This window comes from Mizuhopecten yessoensis, unplaced genomic scaffold, assembly GCF_002113885.1.
Source record: "Mizuhopecten yessoensis strain PY_sf001 unplaced genomic scaffold, ASM211388v2 scaffold8221, whole genome shotgun sequence".
Lineage (NCBI taxonomy): Eukaryota > Metazoa > Mollusca > Bivalvia > Pectinida > Pectinidae > Mizuhopecten > Mizuhopecten yessoensis.
Genome location: NW_018407439.1, coordinates 452,482 through 464,614, shown reverse-complemented (window position 1 = coordinate 464,614; position 12,133 = coordinate 452,482). Strand labels below are relative to the sequence as shown.

The 12,133-nt window shown below is 33.9% G+C and overlaps 2 protein-coding genes across 2 annotated transcripts in view; one reads left to right on the top strand and one right to left on the bottom strand.

Annotated features, from left to right (window-relative positions):
- LOC110455446 (M-phase phosphoprotein 8-like) overlaps positions 1–9,696 on the bottom strand; it is a 38,321-nt gene extending 28,625 nt beyond the window's left edge. Inside the window, exon 1 of the mRNA XM_021505587.1 lies at positions 9,517–9,696. Within this exon, the coding sequence (XP_021361262.1) occupies positions 9,517–9,678 (162 nt within the window). The 5' untranslated portion in view covers positions 9,679–9,696. The remainder of the gene's footprint in view (positions 1–9,516) is intronic.
- LOC110455447 overlaps positions 1–12,133 on the top strand; it is a 65,744-nt gene that overhangs the window by 2,809 nt on the left and 50,802 nt on the right. The gene's annotated exons all lie outside the window — the stretch shown is intronic.

The window sequence follows — 12,133 nt, the reverse complement described above, 5'->3', positions numbered from 1 at the left end:
AACCAATGTGATAATTACCATGGCAACAGTGTCTGTATAATTTATGTCTTTCCATATTGTAGTTAACATGGTTGATATACCATGCCAATGATAACAAAGGCCTACAAACATATCCATCATTCAGTTGAACAATTTCTTAGTTAAAAATATTTCAAAGACACTCTAGAATTTCTACAGGGTTATCTGTATATAATATGATTTTATACTGGTGATGTCAAAATACACCTGGTTATTTTCATGGAATCAACGACGGATTATCATCATGTATTTGTGATTATTTAAATCTTCAAACATACCTGATAAAAAATCAAACAGTTTATGCCCTGTACATGCGACCATAGGAGCAATACATCTTTCACAATTATTTTTTTTAAGAGATTTTTCAGAAAACAATTCCATGGCGACCGCCAGATATGGAGACATCTGAAATCAATTAGAGATTCTAACTCATTTTGTGATGTGTACATTCTAATTCTGTTACTGTACGCAGCAAGTAATACTAATGTGAGGGTTCTGCTTGAAAGATGACAGAAAATATAAAGTGTGTCCAACTTCCTGTACACATCTGCATGACTTGTGTACTTAAAGAATGAGCAAGTTCACACAATGAAGACTTGTTTTAAACTGAAGAAATATTTCTGACAGATCAATTTTGCAGGAAAATAAAAATTTAACACAATTTTATCACTCAATAATTATCTTTCAGTGTGTACATCATAAAACAGTATACATACTACCAGGTACACATGTATATATGTATGAATTCAATTCCTTTTACATTCACTACACCCACACGTCTGGATTACAGATACCTTGTGCAGATTTAGATATTTTATTACGGAAACTGACAAGTTAATTTGAGAGATTCTCTTTAAACATATAGTAAGTCTACTGGGATATTTTACAGTGCAAGTCAATTGATCTGTCCAACCATGGTGGATGGTTTCAGGGTCAAATGAAATGACTCGAGAGCTGCTTCTCCTATCCAATTTATTCCCCACTGGATTTGCACAAGTAAATTCATACCTAAATAATGGTTTGTTACATTGAATTAAGTAGAAGTAGAATCAGACTTTGTAGTTTACAGGTGTAATAACACTTATTTTGTTCATTTTAATGTGGTAATCATCACAAAAGTTGAGTAAATAATTTACATGGCAAATTATAAGAGTGTTAGATTTTATGCAAATATCCCAGCTAGCTAGTTGATGATACCTTCATGTAACAGTTTAATTATTACATCACATTCTAACCCTGAGAATTCTAGCCATTCAAAATACATGTATCGGAGTATGTCTTGCATTTTCAGGGGTGCAATGCCAGAAAGATCTGACCAATCAAACTGTGCATAAGCATCATTACTACATGCAACATCATACATGTGTCAATAATGTAACTATGTAGTGGTATTACGTGATGTAATGGAAAACACAGTGATCATACAAAACACATATTATATAGCAACCTTTTTCTTCTTGATTATGTAGTGGCTTAAAACCCATCGGTAAAGGATAATCTTTCAGGATTCCATCTACATTTTTCTCATTGCTTCTTTATCTATTCCCAAATTTGAAATCAAAATTCAGTGAATTTAATGTAATATTGATCAAGAAGCAATAAACGGAGAGAAGTGCTTAGACTCAGACAACAGACCCAATAAATTAAAACCCCAGCCATTACAAAGTCTTATGGCAGCATGTAAAAATCTTCAAAACCATTTTTACCTTAAAGAATGATTAACTTTCTAAATTTCCAACATGGCGGCACCTACAGTAAATGAATGAAATTTTAACACTAAGCAGAGGCAGGTGATGGAAAAAATTCAAAATTACATTTTAGGATGTGCCAGAGAGGAGGATTATACAAGCAGGGAGTATGATTATCTAGCAATGTGAAAACTGTGAGGAGTTTGTATAGATTTTTGAGAAATGTTTCAGCAGCTGAATAGACAAATTGTGTGCAGTAGCTCTGGTAGCAGCATGGAAGTGTGGTGATGGCATCAGTGGGAGAGTGTGTGTGCAGTAAATGTTGCTGCTGCTGGATGGTGACCAGACTCAATGTATTGATTTATACACCATCCTCCTCCCGTACACACTCCTCCTCAACATACATTTTTCATGCAAGGGTTCAGAGGTCACATTTACATACTAGACATTACCTGTAGTAGTATAGCTTGATCTATATCTATATACATATGTATCCACTATACATATGTATATAGATATAGATCAAGTTCAAATTAACATACTCAAAGCTAGATTTAATATATATGTATGTGTAATATTCGGTACAAGAGAGCAAAGGTTATGTTGACATACTGATGTCGCCTAAAAAACTTATAGCTTGATCTAAATATTACAAACAAAAGAGTAAAGATCACATCACCCTATACCCTATTAATGACACATTTTCTGTAGTACTTGCAGATTGATTTAATCAATACATTTTACAAGAGAGCAACAAAGTCCCATCATTCATATGATATAGAATTTAGTGTGGGACAAAGGTCATACCATAACCTACAGCTATTGTATGTGTACCAATTGTTTACACATGTTGTAGCTATCTTCATACACAGTACAAGTATTACACGTTTATACAATTTATATATAACTCTATATAATAAGTATGAAAGTGGAAATAAGGTTATTCTTTTTATTGCAAGCAGAAAATTTGGATAAGTTACAAGTACACCAAATATATACCTGTGTAATGGTAGTCTCAAGCTCTACTTATATATTATAAATGTTCACATGTGTTTCGGATGTCTGCCATTTGTGTTTTCCAAAATCTGATATAAACCCCTTTTTTCCACCTGCAACTACCTAAGATTTTTATTGATGTTTTATTATCACAATGTTTCCTATTTTCTGACTTCTCAAATTTACATTTTGGTGGCTTATCCAACATGAAGCAGGATTTGAGTCTCTTCCCTGTGGGAAAGCTACATATACACACAAGGTGGAAATTTTCCAGCGTTAAAACTTGCCAACGTTTAACATGAAATTCTGAGAAAGACAGATGATGTGGAATATGAGAAAACACAAATGGTGCTTTCTATAATCTGCACAATCTCAATCAAAGAGACAGAAAGATATAATAGAATTTGGAGATTAACAACTTGGGCACCATTTTTTCTAGAGCCCCAACAGCTTAGCTTATTTACACAATTCTTTTAAGTATTATTTTTCAGATATTTCTTGAAAATAATATTTAAAAAAATATATACCACTTAGTACCAAATAACAGTTTGTATCTCTATTTAGAATTCTAATATTTAAAAGAATATATTCTAGATGAAAAACAAAATTATTTTGACATGTGTTTTAAGCTGACCAGTGTTTCATTCGAGTACACAGTTATTAAGAGATTGAAAAGCTTAGTCAGTCAAAGCTAAAAATATAAAACTAAAATATTACATTTTTTTTTATATAATACATCTATGAAAGTTTGTGATCATTTTGCAAACACTGGAGTGATTTAAAATTCTGTGATGAAATTCTAATCAATATTGAACAGTTCAAGAAGAAAATGTTGCTTAAAGTATCATTAAGCTGATAAATATTAGAACAACTGGACTCCTGAGCTTTTATATAACACTGAAGTACCAAGTGTTTTGTGTTTCCTATGGGGTATATATATTATAGCAGTGGAGCACCAGAGCCATGGTCTGGCACATTTGTCTCGGTAATGTGGATGTGATTGGAGCCCAGATAGGGTCACGCATTGTATCGGGTGTACACAATCAATATTGAACCATTGTGTGTACACAAGAATTTGTAATGTGTTACATAACTGATTTGTGCAAAAGTAGTTTAGTTAACAATGACTTTCTACTTTGTTAGGAAGGGGGAGGTCTCTAGGCACAAAGTAAAAATACAAGTACATGTACATCTACCTGTAAGGCACCAGTATATTAATCAAAGAAAATACAGAACAAATCCAACTTGTAGCTCTGCACGAATCCCACTAACAAAATGTCAAGGTAAAAAAAATATAATGATTCTAAATTTGGATGTTGATGGTGAAATATGTTAATTTCTTTCTACTACTCCAGTTGGAAACACAGCTGGGCTGGATTATAACACTACGTGACACTCGAGCCTCCCTTTGGAGACCATGTCTGCATTTCTATTTAATACAAAATCTTCATAATGTAACCATGGTGACATAGTGAAGTGTCACTTCTTTTTTTCACCAATAAAGTCATAGCATCAGAAAGAAAGTTGGATCAGACACTCCGTTAATTACACTCAGCGTATGCATTTTTATTCTTGCTTGCAGCGAAGAATCCAATTAAATGTAATTTTGTCTAAAATGGAAATCACAGGAGGTCTGATAATGCTACATCATTATGTTTGTAATCAATGATCATTATAAAAACTGGATATTTCAAATAACACTAAAGGAATAATGAAAATGAAGATAAAATGTGAAAATTTGTTTAAAATAAAAATATTGTGAGTTTTTTTGCTTAAGGAAAACTGTTGAAACGATGTGTTTAAGTTTTTGGCAAAGACTACAAATCACTATATAAACATACTGATGTCTTTCAACTTACCCTTGTCTTTAACATCGTTAAGTCATTATTATATATATTTTATCATCAAGTTTGTCCAAACGTTTCAGCTAATCAGATGGAAATATATTATTTTTCAGGCCTAGCCTGGGCGAATATCAAAGTTACAAAGTAAACACTTGTTTTCTTTTACCTACGAGTAGCCCTTTATGATTTTTAATATTTCAAAGTCAACACCTGGTTGTAATTCATTTTTAACCAAAAATATCTGAACATATAACTATATATATACAATCTCTGGGTAAACACTAAATAGATCAGCTTTAAAATACTTATATTACATGAACTTAAAGGGGCGGGCGGGTGAAATGTTATTTTGAATTTATGAGAAAGACAACAGGATTTAGAGGTCAAAAGATCTCGGGAAGTTATGAACAGAATACCATACAATTAATGATGACCCGTATAGTTTCACAGTTTAGTACATGGTTATCTAATAACCATACTGAGAATGCAGTAAAACATGAAAAAGAAATGGGCTTTATAAGCAGAAGGCATGGTACAAAGTTTGTTGCAGTTCAGAATAATGAGATAGGATGCATGTATAGGGCCAGAAGGTCGCTACAAATCAGAATATATGCTGGTACATGTACTACCGTACATAAAGAGTAAGTATACCTGAACAACATTTTGCTCAATGGCATGCAAACCTCGACCAATCCTGCAGCTGGATCAAAGATGGTTCTGCCAGTTAACGGGTTCATTAATCTTATACACTAGAATCAAGGTAGGAATGGATGTATGATCCACTGGCATGGACAGGCATAATAAACGGAATAATCTGGTGTATCTGCATCAACTGTACATTTAACCTTGGAACAAATAGAAAAAAAATCTGATCTTGATTTTTGGTTCAATGTAAAAGATAGTAATTAACCGACTTGTGTTGAAAATGTATATATATATGAAAGTTCAGTCAGCACTGAGCACATTATGCATTCTAGACTAGGGAGGGGAAATTGGAGCCATTTTTCACTTGTTAAAAGATAAAGGTACTACAAGTATGTATTGACAACTATGTAAGCAACTTGTTATTTATACAGTGTAACCAAAGCTGAAATCAAAATGGCTAGCACTTGATCCATTGATAGGACCTGATGTTGACAGGAAGGAGAATGTGGCACTTAGTCATATCATGTCACTGCCCACTCACATCTTGAGAAGTATATAGATCCTTAATATTATACATTACACACAACCACATTCTGATTATTGTGTGTATGCTTCACAGCACAGGAAGTATGTCCCTTTATACCACAGGCTAGGCCAGCATTGTAAACACACTTTCCTCACATGTCTTACCAACATTGTCAAGAAACACAATAATAACTTATATGTTTGAGTCATGATGCCAGGTACTTCACAGTACAGGCAATCTTCTGTTAAATCCAAGTATTTAGGAAGGAAAGTAAAGAAAATACTTTCAAAAAGGTTCACCTACGCTAACTTGTCAAACTAGAAGTTTAAGATATTGATAAATGTTTTAATAACAGTGTGGAAAAAAAATGTCAACATTATCATCAATGACATTTACATGTTTTAACTTGTAAATATGTAGAGGACAGATTTTTGTTTCATCCACTTCAATGATTTTTCTCTGGAACTTTTTCTGCAATCGTCTCCAATATGGATTGGGTACAGGTTGTCTTGGGTTGGTCATGTGATGCATATGGCTGTAATCAATATAGAGACTCCACGTGACAGGATCTGGTTCCCCCTCCCGTACTGCATATTGGTAATCACCACCAGCCAACTGGTATAGATCCCGGTCTCTGTTCTCTTCTTTTCCCGGATGAGGAAATGTTGATGCTGCTGGCATTTCAGTCACTGCTGCCAAACTGGTTACCATGATAATGATTTACACTAGTCACCCAGGAGATCTATTCTCAACAAAGTTCCTTCCCTTGTTTGCCTGTACGGCACAATCAATTATAGTCTCGGAGTAAAAGAGTTAGCTGAATTATGGATTTTAGAAATAAATCTTCAGTGTTTACATTGGTATGACGGTAGCAGTTGGAGAGCATTTTAAAAATATGCTATATACAAGGCACAAAGTGAATAAATATAATAACAATATACTCTAAATATTCCTTTATCACTAAATGTATAGGTGAAATAGAAATATATACAACAAAGGTACATGTTTCTGTTTTCATGTGGCAAGATCTATAAAAAAATCAGGTACTCATTACCATCATTTATTTTAATTCTGACATGATCTGTGGAATATTTGATTTTTTTTATTACCTTAATTAGGCTCGAGCCCCACCAGTTTAAACAGTGAAAAATTAACATGGCAGACATTGTCAATTTTTCAGAGATTCACAGCATGAAACTTTTAATCCACTGCTACTAGTCTACATCACATGTCTGGTGGTCATTTACCTGCTAGCTAGGCACCCTTATAAAAAGTTTAGTTGATGATAGTGAATTAATGCATAACAATTGTATAATTAGGGTCAATGTGTCAAGGATCTAGGGCTATACCTACACAGGAACTTGTCATGTACAGGTTTCACAGTCACACCCCACTACACGGTACCAAAGCCATGGCCATTTTCTATCATCAAATAACTCCCACAGACAAATTTAATTGTTGATTTACTATCCTGGAATTGTGGTCTTCTTTGCATCTCTTACATGTAACTTACTGTAACTCTGCTAGTCAAATACAATCATGTGTCTGAGCTCAGAATCAATTCTATGAGTATTCCAGAATGCCAGACTATCTAATAAATTGTGAATAGCTATAGGTAGTATGAATCGGATCAGAACCCTTACAAAATGTATTATTAATTCACACTGTCATTCAACTCGAAAGACCAGGTTAGGGAGGATAAATATGGGAGGATACCAATTTACCATCACCTCTATAAAAGAAAATAGTAGTAAAGTTGCAGGTAATTATTATTAAATGTTAACATATCTTCACAGTGTCACCTCTAGACTTTTGAAAAGTTGAATATTAATTATAAACATACAGAGGAAACATTGTTTGTTAGACAAGCATTTACCAAATATTACTTGATCAAAATATTTAGTCATTGTTTAGATATCAATGACAGCCATGTATGAAGTACAATAAGATATCATGAGTACATACAGTATAACTCTTTATCAGTGACTGTATACAACATCAAGTATGTCGGTTTGATACATATTTTCAGGTATATCAGACGGCTGGTGAAAATACATATTTCTTTAAGTACAGGAGCTTGTGTCACCGAAAATGTAGCCATCAGCCTTTTACATCATGGAAATTGATCATTCAATGCATACAATATAGTATAAAAACAGATTTTTACAAAATATATGCCTGTATAAGAGTTTTAAAAGCACAAAAAACACTGATAATAATTTTCAGTGTGCATTCATGTAACATGACCTGTAAACTTGTCATGATAGACAAGGCTATATGCATAGTTGATGCACAAACAAGCATTGCATGATTCACGCAGATCTCTGCAGGTAGTAAACGACCTTCACATACACACTGAATAATTTTGATACAAGACAAAAGTAACAGGAAGTCTATATCTGAAATTTGTGTAATACTGAATTCTGAAATACAGCCATGTATGAAGTAATACCTCAACGTATTCGTTTCTATTTCTTGAGTATATAATTAAAAGAATCAACAAAATTACTAAAAGAGTTAAAAATATATTCATAAATTGACACATTTTATAAACAGCAAATAAGTAACAGCACAGACCATACAAAATGTGTCAAATTTGTGAGACATTTCACTCCTTGGTCAATATTGATTATATCATAGGAAATACATGACAAAGAATACTAATTAAACTTCATTACAATAGCACTGATGTTAAACCATATTCCTTTGGCTGGCTTTGATTTTTTTTTAAAGACTAGTCATATTGCAGAATCCATCTTATCGCCAGTCTAAATATACATATATACTGTATATATATTAAATATAGTCCTGTGAGGTCTCCTTATGCTGTTTGCCCATGCATATGTGTGTCATATGGCAAAGACTACATGGTTACTGATAAGTAAAATCTCAACAGAAATAGGAATACCACAGCAGAGTTCAAACTGAATAACACCAGCCTGCTGCCATTATCCCATATAAGGATTTACATCAAATATGCGCACTGTAAAATCTAGGTCAACTTGTTTATCAAAAATATAGAGTCATTTGTAACAATATGTTAAACAGTCATAACTCGCGTTTAATTGTACTGTGTGTTGTTGTTTGGATAATGCCTTATCACTAATGGCAGGGGGACTAACAGTGCATTGAGGGAGGAGAGCAAACCCGAATATGATAAATAATAACGACCAGCTCATATAGATCGAGTTGCAATTGGGAAGTTACAATAGAATAGGCCCACATAAAATTCCAAAGGCCCCATTAACTTTCCGCGTACCATAGTTTGTGGATCTAACTTCATAAGTGTGTCACCGCCTGTCCCTATTTCTCGAGAATCTAGGTTGTGTTTACGTGCTTTGGCAGACGATAAATACCGCTCTACATACCGAACACAATTACGTTTTACATAAATCTATGTAGAATTTGGCTTTATTATTTGACTTGAAAAGTCTGATATATGAACTAAGAAGAAATACAACAAGGCAGGTATTTGTGCACGTGTCACAGAGTGACCTAAGTGACCCTAATCTAGCCCCTCTCCATTGTTGTAAGCCTAACGAACACTCGACCATTTCCTGCCGAATCGGTCACATTCCATCACTTGGGAAATTTCGTATATATTTCTCATTTGGTATATATTAGCTATTTAGACCAAACCCATATGCATAATTAAATGAAATCCAACATAATTCCGCTCTTCTTCCATACAACTTAATTCAAATATGTGGACTTTGCTAGGGGGCACTTCAGAAATAGGGTCGTATATCGTTAGCCGGTATGTCTCTGTGTGCACCCTCACAATGGAAATACCACTTACGCTGGCTTTAGACATCCCCATAATTCTCTCCACTTCGTATAATTCTTCTTCTGATGATTCTTCTTGTTCCGACAAATCGCTACTTGCAACGGAGGACTTTTTGTCGTCCGAATTCTCCATCGTCGCGATGTTCCCTGGCGCACCTTCCATCGTCTCCGCCATGATTCCATTCAGACAGCTGAGTTGACAGGAAGAAGAATGGGCCAGCCCAACCGAGGGTGTATAAGGTATTTGAAACCAAGTCCGAGCGAGCGCTTATTCATTCTTGATAATATTTTAAGACATTTAGGCATTAAGACAACATAGTCATGATATTTGTATTATAATGTTGCAATGATTTATTACCAAAGACTAACATGTAGAAAATACGCATAGATTATTATAATGTATCTTACCTGTCAATAATGAACCCGACCGGTCTGGGTACTATTTACATATGAAAGAAAGCGGCGTGCTGTGTTTATAAACTACTTTTCGGGTCATCGACTACTCAGTGCAGTGGCACAGACTCGTTGACGAGAAAGTGGGCGGGGCGCTTATGGATTCTGGGTCACAGAAGGTGAATTCGAAGACAGACATACTCTAAAGAAACATTTTACATATGTTTCCGAAATATTTTTTATATACTTTTCCGATAAAGACTATAAAGCACACCATGTGAAAATGGCCCAGAAAATGCCAATATAAACAAACCAGCACATAAATATTAAACTACGTTTTTTGTATATTTGGAACATCTGAAATAAATAATAACAATAATACAAAATACATGTGCATAAAAGCTTACTACAATTTCAGACATTGATCGCATAAATTTCATATGACCTGCTGTACGTTTTTTACAATAATTACTAATTTAAATAATCTCAAAGTTTATATTCCGTTCAAATCCCATGCATTTGGGTGAATCTTTATTGACTTTTATTTAAAGACGGACCTCTACAACAAAAAAGGTCAGTTAAAAATTATCTCAACTTAGAAACGCCTCTCGAACACATTTCATAACAATAACAAACATGTTTAGTAAATGATATTAGAGAGGCAAGAAAAAGAAAGAGTGAAGAAATCTAATTCGAGGTTTGAACTATATATCAGACACGACATGTTTGGAGACACGAGAAAAATACTTCATTAACGGGAGATGTCACCAATCAGGGCTTAACATTGGCCTGTATATGTATCTACAAGAACAGCGACGTTCTAGACAAAATAATCGATGGAAAAAAAAGAAAAAAGAAAAAAATGAAAGAAAGAAATATCGAGAGCCCAACCCACCTCACACACACCTTACTTAATATGACCAAAAAGCTGTCATAATTGGTCATTTCCTTAATAATGACGTTACAATCAAAAGACAATTTTGATTGTGACGTCATAATCGAACTTGATGCCCCTTTGACGGACCGTTGGCAGTTTGTAAGCAACCAATAGTTTGACTGAGGTATTTTTATTGCGACTTATATAATTGACTAAAGTTAGAAACCAGAAAGACCTTTGGACAAGCAGTTACCTGATCTTTATTTCTCTCTTGCATACTCCCTCTATCTTATTCTCTTTTTGTCCCTTTGTTGGCGGCGTTTCCCAAGGCACACGTCCTCATTTGACCTAAATATGGATGTAAAACCACGGAAAAACATATGCTCTTACCAGAAACGCTTAAATACGTTCAAAATAGCTGCTAAAGCTATCTGTAGACTGGAAATAGTTACAAATGAGAAACTCGATACACTGGTAAATCGCACCGATGACTATTTCAGATCTCAAAGCATTTTTACAACCGTATCGAAATACTTATAAAAAACGTCTGTTTCTCGTTTCAATGTCAATGTTGTTATGACGTTTCATAAAAGTCTGGCTTCATATCAAGTATAAAAGCATGAAAGCAATTCTGCCAATTCAAAATTGGATTCAATTAAAAAAGGACATATTACACAAAAAAAACTAATTCATCTTTGAGGACAACAATGGATTTCTTGTATTCAGCTAAACTACATTGCTAGCACGTCTGCAGGTGCATCGCATCTATTTATTTATTTATTTTAATTTATTTATTTTATTAGATTGACTTTTTTGATGTTATCAAAATAACTGGATCTGGTATATCATACCCGAGAGTATTGTAATATCTGGATGTAAAATATATCATACCTGAAAAAAATATTGTAACATCTGGATGTAAATCATATCATACCCGAGACTATTGTAATATCTGGATGTAAATCATATCATCCCCGAGACTATTGTAATATCTGGATGTAAATCATATCATCCCCGAGACTATTGTAATATCTGGATGTAAATTATATCATACCCGAAAATGATATTGTAACATCTGGATGTAAATCATATCATACCCGATACTATTGTAACATCTGGATGTAAATCATATCATCCCCGAGACTATTGTAATATCTGGATGTAAATTATATCATACCCGAAAATAATATTGTAACATCTGGATGTAAATCATATCATACCCGAGACTTTTGTAATATCTCGATGCAAACCATATCATACCCGAGGCTATTGTAATATCTGGATGTAAATCATATCATACCCGAAAATATTGTTACATCTGGATGTAAATCATATCATACCCGAGACTATTGTAACATCT